This window comes from Anser anser, assembly GCF_964211835.1.
Source record: "Anser anser genome assembly, chromosome: 2".
Classification (NCBI taxonomy): domain Eukaryota; kingdom Metazoa; phylum Chordata; class Aves; order Anseriformes; family Anatidae; genus Anser; species Anser anser.
Window position 1 is genome coordinate 30,992,444 of NC_139721.1, and position 27,560 is coordinate 31,020,003.

The window sequence follows — 27,560 nt, forward strand, 5'->3', positions numbered from 1 at the left end:
AAATAAATAATAAGATGTTTAAGTCCCAGCATGTGCTACCAGCTTGGATTTGCCAAGTGACATTTATCGGATAAATTGTATTAACACACCATATTTTGAAGGTAATTTTGCTTCTTTCTTAACTTCCCCTTCCCACTCTATGCACACATCTATCTCCCACTCATTACAAATGAAGAAAGGCAAATTTGTTATCAGGATGTTCAAAAAGAAATATGTGTTTGCAACATTTAGGGGAAATTGCAGACAGCATCAAAAAAAGCTCCAAAGTGGAGAATCTCTATTTTCAGCTGAGCTACAAACCTGTAAACTAATATTTTGCTTAAAAATAAGCATGCAAGTCAGGCATGCTGAAATAAGGGCCAAACAGGCACATGTTTGCAGGATTAGGCCCACAAAGTCCAAGTTTACAATACGTAATCTGTTTTGGCTTTTTATTATTATTATTTTTTTCTATCGATTTTTTTTATATCAGTCTGAAAGATTTATATCAACCTGAAGGAAGACAGATTTCCTCTTCATCATTTACTACCATGCAATAAATGCAGCTGCTTGGTAGTAAAGAGGTCATTTAGTAAGAATTTTTAAGTGCATGGATTTAAGCATGCTGTTGGCACTAAAAAGCAAGTCAAGTAAAAGCTGTCAGGACCGGGAGGTACAGTTAGCAAATGAAAAACAAAACTGGAGTTCACAGAAGCCATAACATTAAAATTTATTTTTACCCTTGGAGAAGTTCATTAAAAGTTAGAATTTAGGTTTCTTGTTATGTGTGAAAGACAGAATAACCTCTCCTAAAGTAAACATTATTCAGAGAAGTGATTATACAAAATACTACTAATAAAACAAACAGAAAAAAACAACCGTCAGATGGAAAAAAAAATCAGAATGCTTGTAATGGGACACACATATTTATTATTATACATCCAAAGCATGAAGAAAATAACCATTAGTGCCTTGCAATTTATTTCCAAGATTTAAGGCCTGAAACTTATTCTTAGGGAAGACTCTGGTTCTACAAAATTGCAGATATTTTATTTTATCCCCCTTCCACTGAAGTGCCTATCATGTCTCCTCCCTGCCTCCTTTCAACATCAGGAGAAAGAATCCTGGTACCCTTACAGAAAAGAAAAAAAAAAAAAGAAGAAAGAAAGAAAAAGAAAAAGGAAAAGAGAAGGAAAAAGGGCAAAAGAAAGAAAAAGGAAAAGAGAAATAAAAAGGAAAAGGAAAGGGAAAAGAAAAAGAAAAAAAAAGAAAAAATGAAAAGAAAAAGGAGAAAGGAGAAAGGAGAAAGGAGAAAGGAGAAAGGAGAAAGGAGAAAAAGAAGAAAAAGAAAAAGAAAAAGAAAAAGAAAAAGAAAAAGAAAAAGAAAAAGAAAAAGAAAAAGAAAAAGAAAAAGAAAAAGAAAAAGAAAAAGAAAAAGAAAAAGAAAAAGAAAAAGGAAAAGGAAAAGGAAAAGGAAAAGGAAAAGGAAAAGGAAAAGGAAAGAAAAAGAAAAAGAAAAAGAAAAAGAAAAAGAAAAAGAAAAAGAAAAAGAAAAAGAAAAAGAAAAAGAAAAAGAAAAAGAAAAAGAAAAAGAAAAAGAAAAAGAAAAAGAAAAAGAAAAAGAAAAAGAAAAAGAAAAAGAAAAAGAAAAAGAAAAAGAAAAAGAAAAAGAAAAAGAAAAAGAAAAAGAAAAAGAAAAAGAAAAAGAAAAAGAAAAAGAAAAAGAAAAAGAAAAAGAAAAAGAAAAAGAAAAAGAAAAAGAAAAAGAAAAAGAAAAAGAAAAAGAAAAAGAAAAAGAAAAAGAAAAAGAAAAAGAAAAAGAAAAAGAAAAAGAAAAAGAAAAAAAAGAAAGAAAAAAAAGAAAAAGAAAAAGAAAAGAAGAAAGAAAGAGGGACAGTTTGTCTTGGGTATTAACTACATTATCTCAAGGATGGACGGCAAAGCAAGTCAAGGCAAGTCAAGGCAAGTCAAGGCAAGTCACGGCAAGTCAAGGTAAGGCAAAATGCAAGGAAGACAACAGAAAATTAGAAGTTAAATAAATGCCATTTTGTACTCATACATGTAGCATTGTAAAAAAGAGCAATCACTAGAAAACGTAAGTTTGCACCAATAGTAAAATATAAATGATTATATTTTTAGGAAAACACTCTTAGAAGCACAAAAACAAACCCTCATGAACTCCCAAGACCCCAATATCCATTGACATTTTCATAATTTCAGTACAGGTGAATATTTGCAAAGACCAGTGCTGCTACCAAAAGGAAAAAGAAAAAAAAAATAAAAACAAACAAATATGAAACTGTACTTTTTAAAGTAGGAAAAGCAAGAGAAAATGTATTAGCAAAGCCCTCCTGCCCCAATCCCTTCTCTTTTTCTATGGCTCACTGAAGCAGAAGTCGGATTTGCAGTTTGCCACAGCTGGAATATTTTTTTTTCTCTCCCACTCAGCCTCCTCCAAGGCAGAGACAGCCAGCAACCAGCTCGAAAACTTCCACTTGCTTAACAAGATGACTGCACCAAAGCCCGTCACTGCAACGCAGGGCTCGAGCTGCTCAAGACCCATGAAAAAGAAATAGCTCCTGCGCCCCATGGATGCTGCCCCAGCGCCCAGGAGCAGGGCCGCATCCTGCCCCAGCACCCAGCCGCCGTGGAGTCTGTTGCCCAGCTGGGTGAGCGGGGAGTGTAAGCACTGGGAAAGTTGAGGCTGCCCATTTGAAGAAGTTTGTGGGCGTATTTCTGAGGCATTTCGATAATGCCCTCGATAACGTGCTTTAATTTTTGGTTAGTCCTGAAGCGGTCAGGCAGTTGGGCTCGATCATTGTTAGAACCCTTCTAACAGAAGTATTCTAAAAATAAATAAATACAAGAAATGGAGCCTTTCCCTTGGTGAACTGACCCAGCATCCTTCTTCCTACCTGCCATCAAATAATGATTGCAGCAACTCAAGTGGAAAGAGCTTTAGCAGAGGGGCAAGCAGAGCCCAGAACCTTCCAAGCACAGGTTTGAAGCTACCAATTCCCATCCCAATTTTTCCCCCCAAGTTTCAGGGCATGTCTTATATCCAGGGTGAGGATGCCCTGGTGGGGCACCAGCATCCCCATGCCTGTTGAAAACCCTGCGCCTGCCCAGCAGCCGCTTCCCCACCGGCACTGTCCCGACCTACAAGATCTCCTCCAGCTCTGCACTGCTGCCCTCAGGAAGCGCCCCCGTCCCACCGCTGGTTTGCTAAAATCACGTTATTTGGCATCTCGTCCTTGGTGCTAAAATCTTTATAGGCATCTTCCTGTCCTGCAAAACAAGAAGATAAAATGATTGCCACCTTCTGTTGAAGAAATAAGGTTTTCCATAGCTTGATAACAAAAATTTCCTGTGAGCTTCACATGTTTCCTCAATCCTTATCTTAATAGTTTTCCAGGAATATTTTCTTTTCTTTCCTAGCTTCTGTTGATAAAATTACCTTGAATTCTCACACACACACACACACACAAAAACCAGAGATAGCCACCTTACAGTTGAGTGAATGCGAGTCACAGCTCTGCACTGAAGCAGAGTGGATCAGCCATTTTACGTGTTTTTCAAGCACACGCTCCAATGACAGTGATTTGTACAGAAAAAGTAGCAACTGCAGTTCAACAAAATGGCAGTTCTGGTGCAACAGAATTAGGTTGCTTGCTCTTGCTTAAATATATCAGAAGACTTGAACTTCCCACACATGGATACCAGGGGAAGTTTTGGGTGCACAATAAACTCTGAACTGCAGTTCATCCAGGACCCTTTTGTGGTTTGGGGTTTTTTTGGCGGGTGGGAGGAGGAGGGAACATGTCTCTGCTTCTCCCCCTCCCCTGCAGTTAGATGAGGATAACATAAGTACCAGACACATTTACTCTTAAAAATAAATTCATTCACAGCAGTGACCACACTTTCCTGAGTTGCACCAGGTCGTGACAACTATCACATCTACGTTTTACTCCATAATAAAATAAAAATGTTCTAACTTTTTAACTATTTTTTCCCAATAATAAAATCATTCACTAACGGTACTGAAACTTTGCAAGCAGCCTGAAGTCCAGTCTAAAGGCATGAGTAAAGATCTTCTCAAGCTGACAAGTAACAGCTGTAGAAAGCCAGCAACATTCCCAGAAGTACTTAGTCTTATGAGAATGGGGTCTTAACAAGAAATCATGTGCTTTGCAATCATGTAGTTATCCAGGAATATTGGTATTCCAGTGGATATCAATATATAACGCCAAAATAGCTGATAGTCCAAGAAGCAGATTTTACCAGGTCAAGAGACAATTAGATCTCCTTTAAAATCGAACTAGTTTAGAGAAACCATCCTCAAAAAATGTATGGAACAGAACCATGGAGTATGTTCATCCATGAACAGATAAAATTACTGGTGCCTTTCAGTCGTTAGCAATGCAATTTGAAGTATCTTCTTTTACTGTTTTAAAAGTTATTCCTGAAAGGTGGATGAAGGAGAAAACTGCACACATTTGCACTAATGCCCTGCGTTATACTGCATCCTCCCAGAAGTCACTTATTTTGAATTTTGCTCAGTCAAATTATTTACGTAGTGAAGCTAGCCCATCTCGTATTAAAACAGATGGTTCTATCAACTGCCAGGGTATTAAAAAGAAATAGGACACTTAATGTATGAGAAACTCGACAGGAGTGTTTCAGTTTGACTCTTCCTCCGAAGGTTTTGCCCACCAAGCCACAGCTCCGTCCTGTTCCAGAGGGAGAGCTCGCTAGCTACAGCTCGGCACCAAATGCATTTTGTAAAACGGGCAAACCACCATCACTTATTTAGACTCGGTCTCAGGTGAAAAAAACCTTCAAGACTCCTTTCATGAGTTCTTGATTAAAACTGGCTGTTAAGATGATACTCTGATAATCAGTCAAATTCTTTCTTTTAATATTTCAGCTGGTTGGTGTCCATTCATTCTTAAAAAAAAAATAGGCAATTATATTTGCTGAATATACTCTTCTGAAGATTTGTATTTGATCCTTTTGTAGGTAATCTTTTCTGAAAAATCCTTACTGCATCACTAAACGAGGTGCTTTGAAAACAAAATCCATATAATGATTCCAAACACACACACACAAAAAAATAATAAATAAAATAAAAATAACAGTCAAACCTTGAACATTTAAGCACCAACCACACACAAATACATCAAATAACATCTGCATCTTAAGTGTATACCACAGTCCAGGGCAAGGGCCAAAGCACAGCTCACGCTACTTATTCCTCATTTTGACTAAAGGAAAAGTCCCGCATCCATTCAGCACACGGACTCTTCATCTTACAAAACGGCAAGACAAGACCCTGCCACTACCAAAGAAAACAGCAGAACTGCTATTACACTCCGGCATCACCATTCAGAGTCATGATCCTATTAATATGTAAAGCTACTATGCTGCCTTTTCCCATGAATCACAACGAGCATTGTTTTGAATTTAAATTGAAACAATTATCGGTCCTTCTGATGTTTCAGGTAGCCAGTAAACTAGCATATCCAAACCAGCTGAAGAAGTCTTCCCGTGTGTTTTACACCCTGACAATTTACTAATACCTGCATAAAATACCTCGTGTCACATGTGAGCACACATGTACAATCATAAGAAATTAGAAGGAGGATGTGCCTGGAATAAAGTTGATCTTGTGGATATATTTTTGTATGTATGGAGCTTTATCCTGAAGGTTTTTCAAAACCTTTGAGTTTGTAAGTACCAGACCACGAAAATAGCTAGGCATAAATTTACATTGCACAGCAGCAAATTTAAATGTGCATGGAGGCATGTCTGCAGACAACACTTGGTGGAAGAAGACTTAATAAATAATAATGAAAAGAGTGACAACTTCGGAAACGTTTAAGAATGAGATAACGTATCTATTAGTGGGGCAAAATCCTTGACCAAATTCAAGATCTGACCGATCTGTCAAATACAGCCTGCCACGCATTAAAGGAACAAGCAAAGCCAGGTGTGTGCTCTCTGTATGGAGCTATGTTGGTACTCATCACCACCATCCGTTGCCCAAACAGTATGCTAGTGGCATGAAATTGTTACCAAAGTCGACTCGCTCAAAGCCGAAGTGGTGGAAAACATCCTCACTCTTGAATCTTGTCATAATACTTATAACGAAGGACTAAAACATTTTCCACAGAAAACCTAATGAGAAATATGCACCCAATCCAAAGCAGAGTCCAGTCTGGAGACAAGCACTCTGAAAGTAAAAATTGCTAAGTACCGCCAAGGCACTTGTACGTGAATGAAGTGGCACAATTCCAGAGAGCAAGAATGAGTGGAAAACATCCTGAGAAGTCTACACCTTTGCCAAGTCCATGAATTTATTCCTTGATACTCATGCCCCACTCTTAGGTAAGCAGCCTTACAAGAAGACAGAGGGGTTTTGGAGCCAGCCTTTTGTGCTGGTGCAGCTGAAAAAGGGACAGAGATCTCAAAACACAAAAAGTATGTTGGTGGGAGGCAGTGGGGAGGGGATGCTACAAAGACATTTCATACCCTATTTTATTCCAAGCCTTTTCACTTGCAGCAAAACATCAGTTTTTGCATTTATAGATTGCAAAAATCTATTTTGGATTTAGATTTTAATCTACCTAGGGAAAAATCTAACTACCACAGTGTCTGTTAGAATTTGAGCTGAGTCTACACTACAACACCTTCCCGAGCCATTCACCGGTTTCAGTCAATCCTTCCGGATTTCTCACCGTGCTGGGGAAAATACAAAGCCCCAAGAAAACCACGCACCTTGCTCTCCCGAGCTGATGCCGGGCACCCTGGGGTGAGCCGGCACCTGATGGGGAGCCCCTTGGCAGTCCCTCCTCCCCGACCAATCCAGGCACCGAGCTCTCGGGAGAACGCTGGGCAGCCAAGTCCTCCCACAGAGCCACTCCAGAATCCTTTTTTTTTTTCCTTCCCTCCTTTTTTTTTTTTTTTTAATTAATTTTTTTTTTTTTTTTTTTAGGATTTCCTCCCCGCGGATGAGCGGCTCTTTCCACGCGCACTGCCAAGGTCCATCCTTCCGTCCCTGGCCGCGCACCCGGCACTGGGCGTGTAACCGGGGCCCTATGTAACCCCCCGCCGGCTCTGCCCCGCCGCAGCCGCCGCCCTCGGGGAGCCCCGACGGCCTCTCCCCGCTCCTCGGGTTCCTTCTCCCGCCGGCCCGGGACCTGCCGCCGGCCTCCCCCGGGATGCCTCCTCCCCTGGCGGCCGGCCAGCCGCCCGCACCCTCCTCTCCGCGCTGAGGCCGCGGAGCCCTGCGCCGCCCGCGGAGAGCCCGACGGCAGCTGCGGGAGCAGAAAGCGAAAGTACCTGCGGCCGGCGGAAGCCCCATGGGAAAAGCAAAGCCCGGCCGAGCCGCAGCCGGGTCTGACAGCGCCGCGCCCCCCGACGGCAACCGCCCGGGGTGCTGAGCCCCCCCCTCTTCTCCCGCTCCCCCCCTCAGCGCGGCTCCGCTCGCCCCCCGGCTCGCCCCCTGGCACCATGGGCGAGACGGCGCCGCCACCATGACCGCCGAGCCGCCGCCGCTGCTCCCTGCCACCCCCCCGGCGGACCATGTCCCATGGTAAGGAGCGCAGCGCCGCGCGGCGCCGCGCCCCCCCGGTTCCTCTCCGCACCCGCGCACCGCTCACCGCTCCGCCGCCTGCCCGCCGCCTCCTCGCCTCCTCTGTGGCTGCGCGGTGCCGCCCGGTGCCCTTTTATCCCCGCGGTGACGGCCACGGGGAAATTCCCAGTTTTGCTTTTCTTTTCTTCTTTTTTTTTTTTCTTTCCTATTTTGTCCTTAGAATGAAAGTAAAAGAGCCCCGTTCCCAGCCCGGCCGCTACCGGGAAAGTGGCCGGAGGGGGGGGGGGGGGCGGTTGAAAAAGGTGGGTGGTGGTGCTGGGGGAGCTGCGCGGAGCTCCGCGGGTACCCGCGGTCCGCCCCGCGGGGGCGCGCCCCGAGCAGGTGCCGCGCAGCGCCGGGGGCTGCAGCCGAGCCCCGCGCCCCTTGCGAGGGCTGGGGGCGGGCGGGCAGAAAGCCCCCGCCGGGCCGCTGCCGTCGAGGGTCGCTGCGGGTGTCGGGCGGGCGAGCAGGGGCACGGCAGCAGCACTATAACGCGGGAGGTTGGCGGGGGGGAGCCCGCAGCCCCGGGGCGCGGGAGGGTCGCTTGCACGAAGCGGAGGAATAGGGGATTTTTTGGACCATAAAGAGGGGCTTTTTTCCATTTGGAAATACTGGAATGCTGAGTCTTCCCGGCTTTCCTCGGAGAATTTGCTGGGGTTTTCCACATAAAACTTAGGAGCTTTGCAGGAGTTTGCTGAAAGAATGGGGTTTACCAGCAATGTAAGATTCCTTTCTTCAGAAGCGCTAGCCATATGGCCGCTATCAGCTCTGCTTCTTGGGAAGGTACTAGCTCAGCCCAAAGCTGCAGGGACTCTTTAGGATGCTCATCTAACAGAGGACTCATTTAGGAACGTCTAAACTGGTTGCGTTGGGATCCTGCTGTGGGTCAAGGGGCTTTGTGAGTGTGCAGCATCCCTTTCAGAAATACCCGCTCTGATTCTGTCGTTTCCTCACTTAAAAGATTCGCCACCTGACCAATACAGAGAAAGTAAAACGAGAGGAAGAGAAGTGATTTTGCAGTTTTCATCAGTCACTCCATTCTTACCAGAAAAAAAGTTTTAAAAGTGATGGAATCTGTTACAGTGACTTTAATTTAGAAGGTGGTTATTTGTGTCTCTGAAGTGTCCTTTTGAAGCAACATAGCCGAGTTGTTTGTATCACTTTTTTGGAAGTGTGTATTACAGTTCCTTTTTTAATTTGTACTGGAATCAAGAGGTGCAATGGTATGCTGGAAAAAATGTTGTCCTGTAATTGACTTCTAGCATGCTTTTGCAACATCTTTTTGATATCACAGTTGTACAAATCCCAGTCCTACAAACTGATAATTCTCTTGGAGTAGAGGTAATTAGCATTGAGATTTACAAAGGTGAAGCTCTGTGGAAGTCAGATGTCCATCTGGAAGTCCTATCTGCCTTGCATAGGCACTATTTTTTGTATTTACTGCCTGTAGGATCAAATCTCTTCAGGCTAGATTTCTTGAGATCCTTATAGACAGGTCTGATGATCAGTATCTGAAAAGGTTAGATTGTTTGGTTGTCAGCCAAATGAATTTCCCATGCAAAATTGGCAGGCAGCTTGCCACAAGAAAACAAAAATGGAATTGTACAGGTGAAAATCTTCCAGTCCTGTTTCTAGGACAGAGGTGTACATCACAGCATGTTCACAAGTACACTGTCAGAAAAAAAGGCTTTGGTAGACAGAAAAGTGATACGCGTCCTTCTCTGAAGCAGCAGCATGCGGTAGGGCTGGGCTGGGCTGTGAGGGACTTTCTGTGGACAGCAGACAGTCATGGCATGACCCTGGTTCTTGCATCACGGAGGTTACATGGCTCAGTAAAGACTATGGTCAAGTTTCACTTCTTTCTTCCTTGAAGCTATGCACCCAGAATAAGTATTTTAAAAGTGTATTCAGGGATACATATTTTACTTTCATCTCTAGTGTTCTGCAGTTATTCAAGATTTCTTTCTGAGGCTGGGATTCACAAGTGATGCCAAGTCCAGAGATGCCCATCTCTGAGTGTCTGGCTGGGCTCAGTGCTCCCATCCTCACCAGAGAGGAAGGAAGGAAGCTGTCAGGGCATCCCTTCTGCCTTTCCTGGCAACTCTGGTGTCTCCAGTTACTCTGTGTAGGTTTGTTGGTCTTACTGAGTAGCAGAGATGGGTAGAAACAGCTCATAATACTGCAGGAATTTGCTGTGGTCTTTGATGATCCTCCAACACAAACTTCTAGCTTTTTCTTTTTTTTTTTTTTTCTTTTTTTTTTTCCTTTCCCTACAACCTTCCGTTTAAGCATCATCCTACTCTATCCATCTGTAGGCCAGTGTCCAGTTACTAGTTTTCTATTAGCTTCCTCACTCCCAGCATCAGGCTAGTCACCAGCAGCCTCTAGTTACCATCAGTCCCTTCAGGCTGACCAGTTATTTTGGTCCTTTCTCTCTTTGCCCATCCTCACAAAGCTCCTGTTTTCCTGGATGTCATGCAAGGAGAGAAGACCAGTGGTCTGAGCAAAGCAGGATGGTCCACTGAGGGGAGAAACAGTGAGAAGCAGTGAGGCTTGCTCCAAAGGATTTCAAAAACTTGCAGAGAAAGTTGTATTGCTACCTTGTCTCATGTACAGCCACTAATATGGGTTTCTACTTCTGATCAGCCAGACACACGTGTCCATGAGCACTTGTAGAATTCATTGTAGGAAAAATCACTAGTTAAGGTGGAATTCAACTGCAGACACTTGAATGTCTACATCTGTTTCACTAGGGCACTTATTTGTCTACATATGTACTACTAGATGGTTATGGCCCCATTATGGTCAATGGAGAGACCTCATCAATGCTTTCTACAAAGACTGGATAGGAATTCAGCCCAAGTTGACGTGAAGTGGCTGGTCAGCTTGATTACTGAAGGCTCTCAACCACAGTGGCTAAATCACCCTTCAGTATGAGGAAGTTAGATGCTCAGCTAGTGTTTTACTCAGGAGCTGAATCTTTCCCTCAAGGTACAAGGTTGTATAGAGATCCCCTTTAAACTGTTTTAACAGATTACGGAATATATTTGTTAATACAGGTTATACTCTATGGCATTCAATGTGTACTTAACTGCTCTTGTTGTAATCCAGCCTTTTTTAGATCTATCTTTCGGGTTCTGCCACTACTCCTTGTTCTGTCACCAGTGAATTCATCTAGTTGTACAATGGGAAATAAAACAGCGGAGATCCGTGTGAAGTATGAGAATATACTAAGCCACGACATCGATGAGCTGGTAGGTAATAGCTTTTGGGCTTCCTAATTTTTAGATGATAGCAAATAATAAAAAACAAACAAACAATGACCAAACAAAAAAGCTCTAATGTTAACATTTGATAAAAGACAATTGTAAAATCGCATGTTGTACTGGGATTGTGGCTTTATTTGAGGGCGTGCTGCCTATTTGCCTGTACAAATACATGGCAAATACATGGTTTGTGTTTGTACACCAAGTAGTTAGACAGAAGTACCATTTGGACCTAAGCAGTATATTAAAACAAACAAACAAACAAACAAACAAACAAAACCCACTTTTTAAAGGTAGTTTTATTACTACATGTGTTTTATTTTCTTGTCAAGAGAAGAAAGCATTCCACAGCCTGCAATTTGCTCTACTAACTACAGGCTTCTTGACTAAAGTTTTATGTTGTCCATTGAATACAAATGAACAGAGGCACAAAATTCAAGTCACTGATTTTCAAAACAATTTCTATGTTATATTCCAGCCAGTGAACCCATTCATTGGCCATTTTAAAGGTAAAACCCTGCTATTAAAACTTTAGATAAGTGGACTTGTTTGGATATTTCTGTGTATTGAAACATTTTTTATGGAGAGTGACTAAAATCTTTCATTTTTCAACTGTTTAAGATTTTTGCTTCATTAACAGAGAATATTATCATTTTAATAGTCCTAGATATTCATATCATTATCATCATAATCATTCAGAATTACCAAGGTACCTTTCTAAAGGTTAAGTATTAAATTAATGCATTTGTAGTTAATGCAAGTGATGTAAAACTCACCCATATTACAATAGAAGTTTCTTTCTATTTTACTTATCAATACATTTTATATAACCAACAAAGAATCAAGTTTTCAAGATAGCAGCAGAGAAAAAGTTAACTTTCTCAGTTGCAAGTGGCAACCTCTCCTCCATCACGGCTTTATCACCTACAACTATTACAGCTATACAAACGCACATTGCTAGAGTTTACAGATCCATGCCCCAAACTTATCTTCATCAAGAATTTATTAACAAATTAGTCTGCCAAGAACGCTTTCATGGGAGAAAGCACTTTCCACTCTTGGATTAGCAGAGGCATTTCTACGAAAAGGGGATTTTTCTGACAGTTTGTCACTACAGTAGAACTCACCATTCCGTTGCAGTCTTAAATCAAGATCTGTTCGCATGAAGTGTGAGTGATAGATGGTGTTTTTTCCAAAGGTGAAATAGAGAGCTATTATATTTCTTCACACTTAGCATCCACTACCATCATTCAGAGCATTATGCTGGTGGTTTCCAACCTTTCTTTACCAAGACGCATCAACCCTTCCCTGGAAGCGAAATACCTTTAGGTTCAGGGAAAGATCATTTAATTTTCAAAAACATTCTGATCATGTGTGTGATAATCTTGAGACTACAAAAAGAGAAAGCTACTGCTTTTCTGTCTTCTGCATAGAGAAATCGCATTGTCCTCAACAAGGCACCAAAGACGGCACCAAAGGCACCAAAAAATCATGACAATGTTTGTACAGATAGCACCTTTAGTTTGTCATCTTTTTTTGTGACAAAGTGATTGGTGACCTATAAGAGGTACCAGCATGTCAGGAAGAAGAGCCTCTGGGAAACAGATCCTGCTGTCTTCCTGCAGTGCAGAACCATGAGGCACATCCCAGCTCTGCTAGAGCTGCGGGGCCAGAGAAGCCAGGAGGGTGTTTTCTGTTTAAATAATAAACAAATTAATAAACAAAACTTCAAGCATTAATGTTTGTGAAAGGTAGTGGGAATGTATTGAACTCCAAAGTTCTTACTTGCTAGAATAGACATGCACAAGCAACTGCGGTGTAACTTTCCTCATTTGCCAGTCTATATTTTCTCCCATTTAAGAGAGATTAACTTGATTTTTTATGTAAAATCAGTGTAGAGTCTTGTCACTATAGCTTAACAGCAGATATTAGGGACATTGCCCTTTGGGTCATAGCAACTGTTCACTAGGAACTTTCCTGCAATTGTATAGCCAAAGTCAGTAACTTTCCGTCCCTCAACCTGATGTTTGGACACAGTCATGGAGATGACCAGTGGGTTTTATACTAGACCTTCAGAGATTAATTTGATTTTCACTAATGCCTTTTTTTGAGGCCAGGATTTCTCTCTGGTTGCTTTAGCCACAGCAAATAAACTGCCTTCAGAAATGGTTACTACAATATGCTATAGATGAGGAGTCAGTGACTTCTTAGTGGTTAGAAAACGAAGTTGCAGATAAAACTGAGTTTTAGGATGATTTATTTTATTTTATTTATTTATTTATTTATTTTAGATCTTGGTGCTCTATGATTGCAGTAGAATTTCAGTCTGCTGTGGTACAAGTAGAGATGAGCATTATATTCCTAATGCTTTTTTGTGTCAGTGAATATTTGGCTCCCTAAACTCCTGGGTTTGAAAACCCTTCCTGTAGAAAGTGCTGTTCATCTTGGATGACCTGCTGAAATACAAGCATTATGCAAAAATCTGCAAAAAAGCCCTAAATATGAGGTTGACTAATGTGTTCATATGCACACCTAAATGAGGAGAGCTAATATAGTATTGACAGGAGCTGTCTTCTTTTTTGAAGCTTTTTGGTTGTATTAAGTTATATGGATACAGGCTGAAGAAGAAACAGAAGGGTGGGTTTTTTTTGAGTTAGATTCAGTTGTCATCTGGGTGACAGCCATGAAAGCAGAACAAAAAGCAGAAAGTATAAACCATTGATAAAAGATTATGGCCACACAAAGGGAGCAAGTGTACTGGCTTTGGATTATCTTGAGATGCATGTTCTGTAAATCCACATGTTAAGTTAATGCTAGAATATGTTTAGGTGCCTAGGGCTTGTATTTATTACGACAAACATTGACAAACATTGTGTTTGATGTCTGTGTAAGATTTAAATATTACTGTAGTTTTTTTAAATGCTAAAAGACCAAGTAATTCAATGGAATATGAAGGTTTAAAATGAAAAGACGTGTCCAGTTAGAGGCTCTGCGTTACAAAAGAGATAGAGAGCTACTGGAGAGAGTCTAGTGAAGGGTGAGGAGCAAGGGACTGGAGCACCTCTCCTGTGAGGAGATGCTGAGAGAGCTGGGACTGGTCCGCCTGGAGAAGAGGAGGCTCAGGAGGGATCTCATCAATAAATACCTGAAGGCAGGGTGCAACTAGACAGAGTCAGGCTCTTTTCAGTAGTGCCCAGTGGCAGGAGAAGATGCAATGGGCACAAACACAGGAGCTTCCCCTAAACATAGGCATGTAACATGCAATGAATATAGCACTTCTTTACTGTGTTGGTGACAGAGCACTGGCAGGAAGGCTGTAGAGATCTCCTCCTTGGAGATCTTCAAAAGCTGCCTCTACATGGTCCTGGGCAACCTGCCCAAGGGACTTAGACCAGCTGACCTCCAGAGGTCCCTTCCAGCCTCAACCTTTCTGTGATTCTGTGTGATTCTGTGAGTACCTTTGCAAACTGTAGCTGGATTGGGGTTTTCTTTGCTTGCTTGCCAAGGGAATACACTGACCCTGCTACAACAGAGGAGATCCTACCGAGCAATTTAGTGTTAAGGTCACCAGCTTTAAGTGAGAAACTTGGCTCATTTGATTAAAAATACGTCCATGATTAAACATATATTATGTTTTACAGGTAAATATGTCAGCAGAGTATCGTGACAGGTGCTGCAAGAATAAAAAACATGAACATAGCAAGGTGTTCTTCTGCAATGATACTCAGGTAAAATTTAGCTTCTCAGAAATTACTTTAGAGAATACGAACCCCAGAGGGTTCTTTGTACAATCCACTCCCTGAATAACACATTGTGATAGTGAATAATGTTACATTTTTTAATTGTCAAATAGTGGTGTTCAGGAATATTCCTTTTAGGAATTTGGAATCATAGAATCTGTCCAGTAAATAGATATTTTTTCAATTGAAATATTAAACAATACCACATCAGAAATCTTTTTTATTTTTTTTCTACTGCAACAATTGCTTTAAATTTGTAATACAAATTAGTACAGAACACTGATTGTATTTTGACAATGGAAGTAAACAAAATTTTTCCAACATCTGTTTTTGTTTTTCTACAGAAATCGTGTTAGCTAACGTTTCCACTTCAGATCTGAGAGCTTTAAAATTAATAGTCTGGGCAGATCTTAAATAACAGAAAGCACAATTGTCCGTTGTAGCTGTGGATTTTATCATGACTTGGTAAATGGACTGAGTTCAAAAACTGGTCAGCATTTTCCTGATTGCGTCAGCTGCTTTCATTAAGGCTAGGATTTATCCCTAGTATCCTTACTAATAATATTATTGCTAGCATTATTATTACTAATTACAAATTGATGTTTTAAATATTTTGAAGAGATGGCAATTGGGTCAGATTAGTCACGCTTTATTGGAACAGACTGTTGTTATGCCAGATAAAGAAACTAATGGTTACTGATGGAGCTTTTGTTTTAAGACAAACACTACACGGAATTAACAGTGCACAGACTTTTCAGCAAGTTTTTTTTTCTTGCTCTCTTCACAGGAAATAGAATCACTACAGAGTATGGCATGCAACATGCTCAAATTCTTTAATAAGCAAAAAATCAGCAAAGAATTTAGATGGAAAGCAGCATTAGTCTCATGTGGGACGTTACAAGTTCTACAGTGCAAATGTGAAAGACATAAAAAAGAAAAGGTGAGTGGTAGTGATGGTCTACAGTTTACTGGAAGTACGTGGCTTACTCCTCAGCTCTTCAGCACAGATTATCACATCTACCTCTCAAAGGTATATCTATCTATCATGCACATGTTACATGCATGACAAATCTTGCTCTGTATAGCACGTCTTGTAACAGACATTAAACCCGGTGCAAAGACTATTTAAGTCAGTGATCTGGATGTCTGTAGTCAAGATATGTACTCTGGTTTAGTAGTGAAAGACCTCAATTAATTCTCCAGTAAAAGACAAAGATCACACTTATGCAGAGATTTCCTTTAACTTCCATATATGTCAAATCACGCTTGCTACTTCACATTGGGTTTCTACCCTAAAATTAATGTTTAAGGTGGCTTATTTCAACAAATAATTAATGGGAGTTTCTCTCCTTTCCATAATCCCTTTGATTATTGATCTTAATTTTATCCACAATATCTCAAACTCAACAAGAGTAGTTAGATATGAAAGTATTTATATTTTTAGTTAATGGCAATATCAACTCTTTAATATGTCAGTCAAATCTAGTGCAATGATCTACCGGAGAGAAGGAAAAGTGTTCTTTTAAGTGTGGCCTGCAGTTTTACCTAATTGGCCAACATCAAAAAGCCTCCTTGTAGGCACCAAAGGTTATAATTCTTTGTGGTTGGCTTACACAGGTGGATTGGAGGCTACATTTAACTCTTTTTTTTTTTTTTCTCCTTAATATGGAGAAACATATAACCTAAGAACCAGATCTTCAAAGTAAACAGTGGTGTCTATATTTTGCTTATACAACTCTGGTGAATCTAACTTTTGCCTAACCGTAAAAAGTCTCCTAGTTCAGTAATAGAAGCGTCACCTAACCCCATCGATGCCTGGTTTTATTTAAGGACCAATTACATTAAAGTCATTTGATAAAACTCTGTGACAGTCTGTAAAATCTATAACATCTTATAAAAGTCCATAATATCTATTATTTCAGCCTGGAGAAGAGAAGGCTCAGGGAGGATCTTATCAATGTGTATAAATAGCTGAAGGGAGGATGCAATGAAGACGGAGCCAGGCTCTGTTCAGTGGTGCCCAGAGCCAGGACAAGAGGCAATGGGCACAGACTGGAACACAGGAGGTTCAGGAAGCACTTCTGTACCGTGCGGGTGACAGAGCCCTGGCACAGGTTGCCCAGAGAGGTTGAGGAGTCTCCTTCCTTAGAGATCTTCAACAGCAGCCTGGACATGGTCCTGGGCAGCCTGCTCTGGGTGTCCCTGCTTGGGCAGGGGGTTGGAGCAGGTGGCCTCCAGAGGTCCCTTCCAACCTTAACCCTTCTGTGTGATTCCGTGAAGTCACAATCATAGAATGTGCACAAGAAGCCCAGTCTGGTGAGACCCTGAACTTTAGGGCCAGCATCTGGAACAGGACTGTTTGGCTCCGTCAGCCTCAACGTACCACACGTACAGGCATAGCTTTTGAAGCTTGGCTCACAGTTTAATTGGCTTTGTTCTTTGGGTCCTTAAATTAATTGAGGATAGATTTTGAACTGCTGACAGAGGACGTAGGTATTCTCAATTGCATTGCACAGACTGGTTTCAGATGCCTTTACTTGCAGAGCATTAAGGCTGTGTTCTCCCAAATCAGCGGGAAGCGGCGGCAGTAGGGCTGTGTTCACGGTGAGAACTGATGCAGGGTGGGCCCCGCTATGGCACGTTTTGTGAGGAGCCCAGCATTCTGGCTAAGTTATCATGTAAGATACCTGCGTTATTTATTGAGACGTAATGAAATTAGTTTGCTTTAAAATATGTCTGTATAAAAAGAATTAACACTTCTCAATTAACAATATAAACTATCGTGTTTCAGGTTTGCACGCAGGTAAACACACATAATAATGAAGATAGAGAAACAGGTGAACAGTCAAAAAAGAAATGTAACCACGAATTTTGTGAACTGAAAGAGAATATATCTAGCCTTCGATCCTGCTGGAATAAATTTGAAAAAATAATTTCCAGGTGATTCCAGATGAATCCTGCTCTTTTCTTTCAAAGTGGCATTACTTGGTATCTTTGCATTTCATATGCATCCTATGAGTAACTCTGTTTGCTTACATGAATACCGGAATTCGGATGTAAAGCTACCATATTTTGATCCTGGAGATGGAATAAATAGAAACAGCTAAACCAAGCTGCTAAAGTCCGAGAAGGGGAAATAGAGACCAGTGTTTGAAACAAAAAACTCCGGAGAAGGTTGTGTCCCACCTTCATGCTCTGGAAAGTACTTTGAATTTTCTGATCTTCTGAGTGACTTTGTGATACCTTCATATGAAAGCAATCCACTTAGATGTCTACTGCAATTTATAAAAAAATCTTAGAAGCTGCAGACCAAAAAAAAAAAATCAGTATGGAAGAGCAGCTGATTTCTTTCTACCTATAGAAAACACATCAAGGACCAAAATGAACAATTTACCAAACAAGCAGCAGCTCTTGAGTTTGTTCTGCTGATGCAATAATGTTTTCAGTGTGAGCATCTAATGGGTTCACAAATTGATTTAGGTTTGAAAAATGGGAAAAAGGTAAACTTTTTTAAAAACCTTGGAAGGGTAGTGATTTTTGAGAGATTTAGCACAGTTCTGCTGGCTGAAGCAGGAGCAAGACAGCGAGGCATACGGAGGGCGAGAAATGGGATGCCTGAATGTGAGTTTGCTCAGCTGACTGGAAACAGCAATAGCATTATGCATTTGGTTATTGGAGTTAGCTGACAGAGGACCTAGAATTTCTTACCTTTGGATTGTGATTTCTTATATGCAATTATTTTATATAACGTGTTTAACGTGTTAGAAAAACGTGACTCAAAATGTGTGAATACTTTCAGAGAATAATATATTGGCATTTAACTAATAAAGTGTTCATATTTAATTTTGGATAAATAGAGGTATTTTTATAGATGTTTATAACTCTTTTGCAGTTTCTTACATTGATATAACTCCTTTGATAATAAAATATTTGTCTTCTATGGAATTGGGCTGTTGGCTTTTTGAGTGTCATTACTCCTTTCTTAGCTTTTTTTTTTTCCACTGCTAGTCATTAAAATCACAGTGCCTTTGTAAGATCCAGCTGCATGAGATTTCCTATTATAAAATATCTGTTTCTTAATTGCTTATAACCCTATAATTTAGGTAGACAGTTCCAGACCAGCTGTCCAACTTGGACTAAATATTTTGGGAAATCTTCAACTAAGCCCGTTCTTTCCTGATTCAGAGTGAAAATTTTCTGTGGAACTACTCAGAGAAATCTTTGGTATTCAAAACACAAGATTGAAAAAATGGTGGAATGTGATTTAAACAACTGTATGGACCTCCTCTGACTGGAGTAAAATCTGCTGACTGAATCCATTAAACCCAGTGTGCCCTATTGCTAATGGTGAGGGACCCATATCTAATTATGGCACGGAAACTTCTTGAGTTTGTAGTATCTTTGAATTGGATCTTTGTAAATATGTGACTGAGATTTTCACATATTCTCTTTAGCTCTTGATTTAAGGGATTGTAACTTTAACTTCAAACTGGGGAAAAAAAAAAGCGATAAAAAAATCAGCCCAACCCACAACCCTTTTATGTAATAGGAAAAGGAAACAGATTTCCCAATGTTGCACTGCAGCTCAGAGAACACAACCATTGTAGGGACTTCTGAGGAAATCACTTCTACTGAAAGAAGTCCCAGTTGGCTGAGGACTAAATTTTTCTCTGAGAGTGACTGAAGAATACCAACTATGTTTTGGAAACTCAGGAACGATTGAGAGCCAAGATTGATTTCCTAATAACTGCTATCACTTGGCAAGGAAAGGGCAGTGTGAGTTAAAAGAAAAATACACAGGTGCAATATTAGTTACTACAAAATTGAAATCACAAAGTTCAGTTGGCTTAAATGACTTAAGCAGCAGCTCACAACTCAGATCTTGAGGCCAATCAAACAGTTTCTGGCCTATCCTGAGGAAAGACTGAACATAGATCCAGAACAGAAATTTGAATTCAGTGGTTATGAAATTGTGGTTTTCCTGATTGCTTCTCTTAATAAATATCCTGCCTGCCTGATTCTTCCTGCCAAGTTTCTTGAGTCATCACTTTTATGTAAAGACTAACTGCTAAACCCAGTGATTTGTGCTCTTTGATTTGTTCCTTCTAATTGAGAACCTTCTCCAGCTTCCACTGAAATCAGGAATCTGGCAAAACCAAACTGCTTTGCAGGAAATGGGCTAAGGGACCTTGCAAGGTATCACCACCACTCCTACCTCCCTTTCATTTTTTACCATCTTTTTGTTAGTTTGTTTTAACATTATGACACTGTAAAAAAGGAATATGAGTAGGTCAAACATGTAATTTAGAAATGCATGGAATTTATGGGAAGGTAGCAAAGGAAGCAAGGGAAGACAGGTATTAAAATTAGTGAAAATAATTTTACCACTGTCGTTACAAGGGACTGTGAATTGAGCAGATTAACCCATGTGAGCAAGATAATGTTGCATATTTGAATGATTTCTAACAGCAAGTTAGGTGCTCTGCTGAGAAGAATTTCTGGTGTTTAGGAAATCAGATCAAGGAAGGTCACTGTTTTGACATCTTACTTTACACCATTAAACTGCTGAAGTTCCTCAGCTAAGGGTCACTCCTGGCTGATTTTAATTTCCCTTCCAGTTTCACCTCTTCAGCTTTGTGCTGAGCAACAGAGATGGTGGCTTTATGATAGGATTCATGAAGCATCTGCTTGGTTCTTCTGGTTCTTCTTTCTTTTTTTTTTTTTTCGCCTCCTGCTATCTGACTGGGATAGTTCATGATAAACTAAAACAAAGAGGAAGCAAGCTTGGTGGCTGGCTATCATGGAATCTCAGCAGTGACAAGATTTTGCAGCCTTTTGGCACATGAGTTTTATCCAGAATTAATGGAAAATAGATCTGTTTTCCTCTGAAGAGGGTGTGGTAAAGTAAACAAAAGAGACATCAGGAGGAACTTACCCCTAAAAAGAAGAAAGAAAAGAGGAACCGGTCTCTACTCAGCCCTATTCAGCCAACAAAATCAGGAACCCAAGTCCTTATTACAATTTCTGGTCACATAAGTGAACTTTACAGGAAAAATATAACTTCTTCTTTTTCTTCCTTCTTAATCATTTCATGAACAAAGCAGTGATTGGTCCTCACAAAGCAGAACAAACCTAGATCAGGTTTAGTTACAGGTTATACCTTACAGCCTTATTAAAAATAAATAAATTAATAATAATAATGATTTACTACAGGTTATCACAGTGATAGGCACTATATTAACTAAGCACTCCATGTAGTTGGGAAAGGGATAACAGAATTTTTACATGCGCAGCTCTTACTAACTTAAATATGTGGTACAGAGTATTTTTCAAGGTGACTAAGCAATACAGATCTCATCTTGCAAGTCAATGAAAAAAATCCTATCCTTTGAAATGGATAACTAAGTGGTTCTCTACAAACCACTAGGAGAAGACTTTGGATGGGTTCTCCCATTAGGTATGGTTTCCCTGAGACCAAACACATGACAATATTTATAAGGGTGAAATGATTTTACCTATCCCTATCCTATTTTTAAAGACAATTTCACATTTGGCTACAAAAATGCATGGATTTCCAGAAGTTTTATTGGCATATTTCCTTTATTGTTAACAAGTGGCAAATTAGCATCAGGTAGTGATTTACATTTATTAAAACAGAACTGGTGGTTTAAAATAATATATCAAATAAGATGGAAACCCAGGTGTTCTGAACAAAAAAAAAAAAAAAACACTGGATGGTCACAAACACAAATATTCAGTGTACTGAAGGACAAGGCAAACAAAAAATAATAAATGTAATGCTGACAAAATTAATCACCTCAAATACATGAATGATCACTTCATTTAAAAACATAGAATATCAATAAATAAACTTATGAAGATATATACTAAGTATTGTATGAAGGATGAACACCTAGAGAGTTACAGCAATTATATAAAGTAGGTATTGTAACAGTCATGGAATACTTAACACTTTACAAGATCAGACCCAAATCCATCTGCACTTCTGCCAGAAATCCAAACACAAATATAGAACAATGAAAAACCATGCACTTGCATTTAGACCTTAAGTTCACTATTCAGCAATATCAACCTGAATATTTGATTTACTGTCTCAAAAGCTACTGTTCATATTGGAGAAAACTGATTTCCCTATTGATTAGTTTTGTGAAAAAGTACTAGTTATTTAAAAGAATATATGAATAGGTTGTTTTCTGGAAACATGAAATGGGGCTAAATAGGATCCTCCAGAAAATGGGTATTCTGGAACAATACATATACAAAAAGAAAACTAAAATTCCCATTAATATGCAAGATTAATCCCTTATCTTGTGAATAGTGGAAAGAAAGCAACGACCAAATAACTGCTGAATACAGCTAAGAATCTTTTACTTAACATTTCTTCCAACAACACAACTAGATAATTCAAACCAGCAACTTAAAAAAAAAAATCACAAGTTGGAATGAGCTGTACTTATTCCAAGGCAATAAAAATATTTTCACCAAAGTCACCAAAAACAATTTCAAAGATGGAAATTCCACTGTCTCATACAATCCATATGATTACTTATAGCTTAGTCATACTGAAAAAAAATAAAGTTGTAACAAGTACTCTTACAAAACACCGTTTTCTGTCAAGATATAAAAAAGATTTGTTCATTGCACAGATGCAAAAGTCATGTGATGGAAACCAGCAGTTCTTGAGAACTTTATAATATGTTGACAATGCCATTTCATTTTATATTCAAACTACTTACATAGCCTACATCAAGGTGCACTGCTACATGCCTTGATCCTTAGAGTTCAAACTACTGCACCATACCTCCTCTCGCTGACTTTGATAAGCGTGCATCATGGAACTGTTCTTTTCACACACTGCATTTCAGACACTAACTCTTAGTTGCAATGGTGAATCAAGAGCTAGTCTTACCCAGATGACAGAACTTCCATGACGGGTCAAGATTAGCTCTTAAAATACATTTTTTTGGAGTTCCTACTTTGCGTACCTTGCTACCTGAGGGTCAGTGTTAAGAGCACCATGGAGAGCTCCCCAGGCTTCCAGGCCGCCTCCCAGGCCAAGCAATCCCTCAGGTCAAGCTTTTCAAATCCGCCTGTGGGAGGTTAATGGCTCTTCAAGTCTCTTTGGCAAATTTGAAAAATTCTGCTTAGACGTTCACTTCATAGGTGTAAGTTGAAATGATGCTAAAGTTTGCTCCTCCTCCTGCTGCCCACTTTCCTGTAGTGGTGTGGGAGACTAAGAGTCTAACTATCTGCATAACCATACATTTATGTTGCTGTGTGGTTAGAAATACCCTAGATTGTTTCAGACCTGGAAACAGTATTATACATAAACTTGTGAAAGGTAAATTATATAAAGCCTAGGCCTTTTACTATGCTGCTTTCACCTTTGGAACTAGTATATTTCAGAATTTCATTCCACTTGCATCACTACAGGCCCACTGCTCCTACACTCCTTTCTGTTATGTAGACTGTCCTAGTAAATCACATATTCGCAAAAGCAAAATAGGAATGCAAACACTGTCAGCCAGGACCTCAGCAACAGCCTTCTTGCTTTTTTACGTGGGATCACTGACCTTTCTTTTCCTTTTTTTCCCCCCGATCCACCTCCCCTTCCTATTGTTTTCTTCTCTGTTGATTGAAAGACTCTTAGCAAGCAATTTAGGAAGATATAGTGGCAGACAGTAAAAGAAAGTCTGACATATGGTCAGACACTGTTAGTAGGTAACATTAAAATCACGTCAATAAATTTCACTTTCAGTATACAGCAAGTACATCAGTCAGCTGTTTGGGGCTTCACAATCCCCCAGTAATATTCAGTACAGTTTTGTATTAACTCTGCTTTAGTGAAACAACTTTTTGTTTGTATAACAAGAGTTCTCACAAAATACACATGCACACACACAAACACACAACTGGAAAGACAGATGGTAAATGGAGTAATCACATCATCATAGATTTACACATTAAATCTAAGGAATTTAGGCTTTTAAGTTAAATATCTTTCAACAAGGCATCCAGCAGATGACACTAGCTAAGTTTAGACTCCTCAGTGAAGTGCATCAGGGCTGCATAGTTCACCTAGGTGTTTTATCTTAACAATTATTAAAATTTTGATTCTTGAGGCATTCTGGAACACTACCCTTTCAGCATCTGTATTCATGATTTTTCCTCCCATGAAAAAGCAAGGCATAAGGGCATTGGGAGGAGTAGGGCAAGATGTTTTGGACCTAGGTCTTGTTAATAAATTGAATTCAGGAATTTCTTCACAAATGTAATATACCTAAAGATTCAAAATTCGGAGGCTTTACTTGTCTCCCTTACCAGTTTATATTTTCCTTAAGTGCTATAATCAATTTATTTTCCATATTCAGTTCTGCAGGGCATTATGAAAACAAATCTATTTGCAAATAAATATTTAGATGGAATTACTGTGATCTGTTCTGATAATGTGTGTAATACAGCCTACTGTTGGTAACAAAACCTGCCATTCAGTGACAAAACCAGGTGAAAGCAGAAACACACCAGCCTTCTGATAGTCTCACTATACAGTAATAAACTGCATAGTCAATTATATTTTCATTCTTTTCTTATCTTTATTGTAGATTCTATCGCATACACATTACCAAATGTGACTATCAACAGTCATTATCACTTCAATAGACTTTCCTGTAAAGCTAAATTAAAGTTCAGGAAATCTTTTTTAAAGTTTTTCCTTCAGTTGAGGTTAATCCCCTATCTAGTTCTTGCCATAAATCACAGAAGCATAAAAAAATATAAATGTGTCACTCAAGTAATTTCCTAAATGCTACATTGGAAGCAAAGAGTTACACAAAGCTCAGAAGGCAGAAATTATCATTGTTGTATGTGAATTGGTTTAAAATTAGGAAACCTAAATGGTCAATATATTTTTCAACAGTTCCATCAATTCTTGAAAACCTGTAATATATATATTTCCTTAAAAAAATTCCCTTGTAGAATGTATTTTCAGTAAGGGGTGAAAAGCTTTTTTTTTTTTTTTTCCAGCAGAAACAAACTGGAAATTCATCAAGTCAGATAAAGGAAATGATTCTTTGATAAATTCGCTAACCAATCAAACCTATGCTGGATTTCTATCTTTTCTGATGGACACTCACAACTTCCAGTAATTCAGTCTGCAGACTTCCATGGCCCAAGTCCAGGACAAATTTTATAAAGCAAACTTATCTATGCTAAAGATGCAGGATTGCAATTTTTCCAAGTACAAATATGAATGTGCCAAAAAGGATCCTAGAACCTAAATTATGTAAAATATAAACTGGCTAAGATTTGTCAGGTCGCTCATTAACAGTCATCCATCCTATCATGCTCAGCCGCCAGCTTATGTAAATTACAATAATACAAGACTACATTGAATGAAAAGATAATTTCTAGAAATAATTTTGTATAAAAAGTGTAAGACAATTTCATATAATTCATATTGTATGAATTATATTATTTCCATGGAAATAATTCTGAAATATCAAAAGTTTATAGCCTGCACGATGACTACATCAAGCCTCTTAAATCTCTTATCCTCCAAGACTGGAACCTGTTTTGGAGATGCATGTCTTAAATCACTGTTTCTCCATAATTGGCCCCATTGACAATAATCACAAATTTTGAAAATGCATTGAAGTTGCTATAATGCAACACTGCAGCAGATTTTGCAAAAGCTACAAAGAAAGTATAAAAAACAATTCTAACGGTGAGCTCAAAGTAACCATTTCTGACAAAAAGAGTGTATTGTGAGAAAGGCACAATTAAGGTCTTTCAGATTGTTCTTCCACGCATAGCTAAGATGGTGACAGTATTTCAAAATAAAATTTCACAAAACAAATTACTACAAATTACTACATTCAGATACAAGTTAAGTGATTCAGCTTGTGAATAGCTCTGATAGATTGTGTCATTTATTTTAAAAGAATGAAAAAAACAACTTCCAGGGCCTGACCCTTCTAACCAATGAACTGATGTGAAGTCTGTTACTAACTTTAAGGGGCTGCTTTGAGAGCCCATGAACATACAGAATTGAAGAGAAAAAAAATATCATGTGTTAACTCAAGAAATATGGACCTGCTGTTTGCACAGGGAGAGGTATAAAAGCAGTTGCTACTTATATCAATTTCTACTCTTCTAATAGCATACATTTTATGGATCTCTTTTTGTATTGGATACATCAAGAAGGTTGTTTTTAAAACAAGTTCAACATTTAGGTACAGTAACTACAGACTCTCCTTCAGGAGACAAGGGAAGAAAAAAAGAGTAGGACTTTTGGAAACCTTTAAAGACAAAAGCAAGAGCTTTTACACATGCTAGTCATGGTGGAGAACACAAGAAGACGAAGACAACTATTTTGGAACAAAAGGAACTGATTAAAATGAGGATATCATATTTCTTCTTATAAGTACATAAAAATATTAACAAGTTCTTATTCAAAAACAGAATGGGGAAAGTTACACAAATTTTGTTTTTCTTGTATGTGAATGGAATTTTCAGACTTTTTCCTCTTTGAATAATTAAAAAAATCCTTGGAAGTAACTGTAAAGTCCAGTTAGGATATTACTGTGAAGTAATTGTTTAAATAGTTTGAAGGGTTCCAGTCTTTTTGCACTTTTAACCAGAGATTTCTAGGGAGTTGCTTATGTTGTTTTCACTTAGAACATAGATAACATCTACTTAATATTACATATGAAGGAAATGCCTCCACAAAGAAACTTTTGACACAGAAGTTTTTCATCGTTAGTTCCCTATGGGTGAGTTAACCTACATAAGTGATTTAAATAATGCCTTATCTAGTAGGATTATATAAGAAAAATAACACTGAACCACTTCCGCTACCTAAGTTACTTAACATGTTTTTATACTTTAAAATATTTCCAGCAGAGATTAAAGAATATTTCCATGAATGGCACAGTTTAAGGTACCTGCTATTTTTATATACAGTATATATATTTATATATAAATTACTACGTAACCGGAAGATTGCACTCAGAAAATTACAATATGATGTTTCAATACATTTGCAGCATGAAGTCTAACTGGAAGGAGTGCTCTAGCTTTCCATGCAGCAGTACACTGCAGATGCTTCCAATTTCTCTTTTTCTCTTTGCTGTTAAGAATGTGTTCACACAACCATTCTTCGAATTCCACACTCACAGCAAAACTTTGCCCATTCCACTGGATACCTTGTTCCACATTCATGGCAGAATTTAGATAACTGTACAGGTGAATTTCCTTCACTGCTTTTTGAACTTCCACCATTGACTGAGTAGTCTCCACTGTCATACCCTATTTTACCATCAGGCCTGAAAAAAAAAAAAACCACCAAAAAAACAGATAAAAAACGTTCACTATAACTCAGTTCAGTATAACTTGATGCAAAACTATTTAAATCCTTTCAGGGAATTACTGCTATTGTTATTGTCATTTTCATGCTTACACGTTGCATTTATTTGCCATTTACCACCACCTTGTAAGTTTACCCAGATTCCCCAATTTTTAGGAGCACAATGAAGTGTTTGAGTCACTAGTTAGGTTAACCAGATAATCTGGAAACATAAAAATTAGCTTGTCAAAACAGGAAAGGCAAATAGCCTAAAAAATAAATATAATTTCCCTCCTGCCCTTTAAAACGGTATGTGCCGGACAATTTCTTTTTGTGCTGTGGATGTAAATTTCACTTAACTTCAAGTGAACCACTGGCCATTTGAATGATCATTCACCCAATTTTTCAATGACTAAGAGGTTTTTGACATTTCTAAAAGTCTTCTGTGCACATCTTATCTGACAGTGATATTGTATTAGATGGCAAATAAGGAAAATACATTCTGAGCATCTAAAACGGGCATCTAAAATTGACCATGAATTCTCCGTTAGCTGCAGAGAACAGCATTTGCCTCTACT

At 39.1% G+C, this 27,560-nt stretch overlaps 3 protein-coding genes across 10 annotated transcripts in view; 1 reads left to right on the forward strand and 2 right to left on the reverse strand.

Moving 5' to 3' along the window:
- The window catches only part of LOC310894294 (uncharacterized protein), an 87,496-nt gene extending 77,122 nt beyond the window's left edge, over nt 1–10,374 (reverse strand). For 5 of the 7 annotated variants that reach the window (XR_014579742.1, XR_014579744.1, XM_083824218.1 and 2 more), the window contains exons 1-2: nt 7,641–10,374; nt 3,143–3,267 (exon numbers count right to left, since the gene is read on the reverse strand). Coding sequence is in view for 5 of the 7 variants with exons in the window: in XM_083824218.1 (XP_083680344.1) it covers nt 3,173–3,267; nt 7,641–8,364 (819 nt within the window). In the remaining 2 variants the exon portion in view is untranslated. The remainder of the gene's footprint in view (nt 1–3,142; nt 3,268–7,640) is intronic. The other 2 variants (XM_083824215.1, XM_083824214.1) reach the window with 1 other exon arrangement.
- IL7 (interleukin 7) lies at nt 1,986–23,652 on the forward strand. The gene is made up of 5 exons (XM_083824219.1): nt 1,986–7,573; nt 10,724–10,866; nt 14,520–14,606; nt 15,406–15,558; nt 17,410–23,652. The coding sequence occupies exons 1-5, from the start codon at nt 7,564–7,566 to the stop codon at nt 17,560–17,562; spliced, it is 546 nt and encodes a 181-aa protein (XP_083680345.1). The 5' UTR covers nt 1,986–7,563; the 3' UTR covers nt 17,563–23,652.
- ZC2HC1A (zinc finger C2HC-type containing 1A) overlaps nt 21,200–27,560 on the reverse strand; it is a 43,888-nt gene continuing 37,527 nt past the window's right edge. For both annotated transcript variants that reach the window (XM_083824212.1, XM_083824213.1), the window contains one exon: nt 21,200–26,962. In XM_083824212.1, coding sequence (XP_083680338.1) covers nt 26,782–26,962 — 181 coding nt within the window. In that variant the 3' untranslated portion in view covers nt 21,200–26,781. The remainder of the gene's footprint in view (nt 26,963–27,560) is intronic.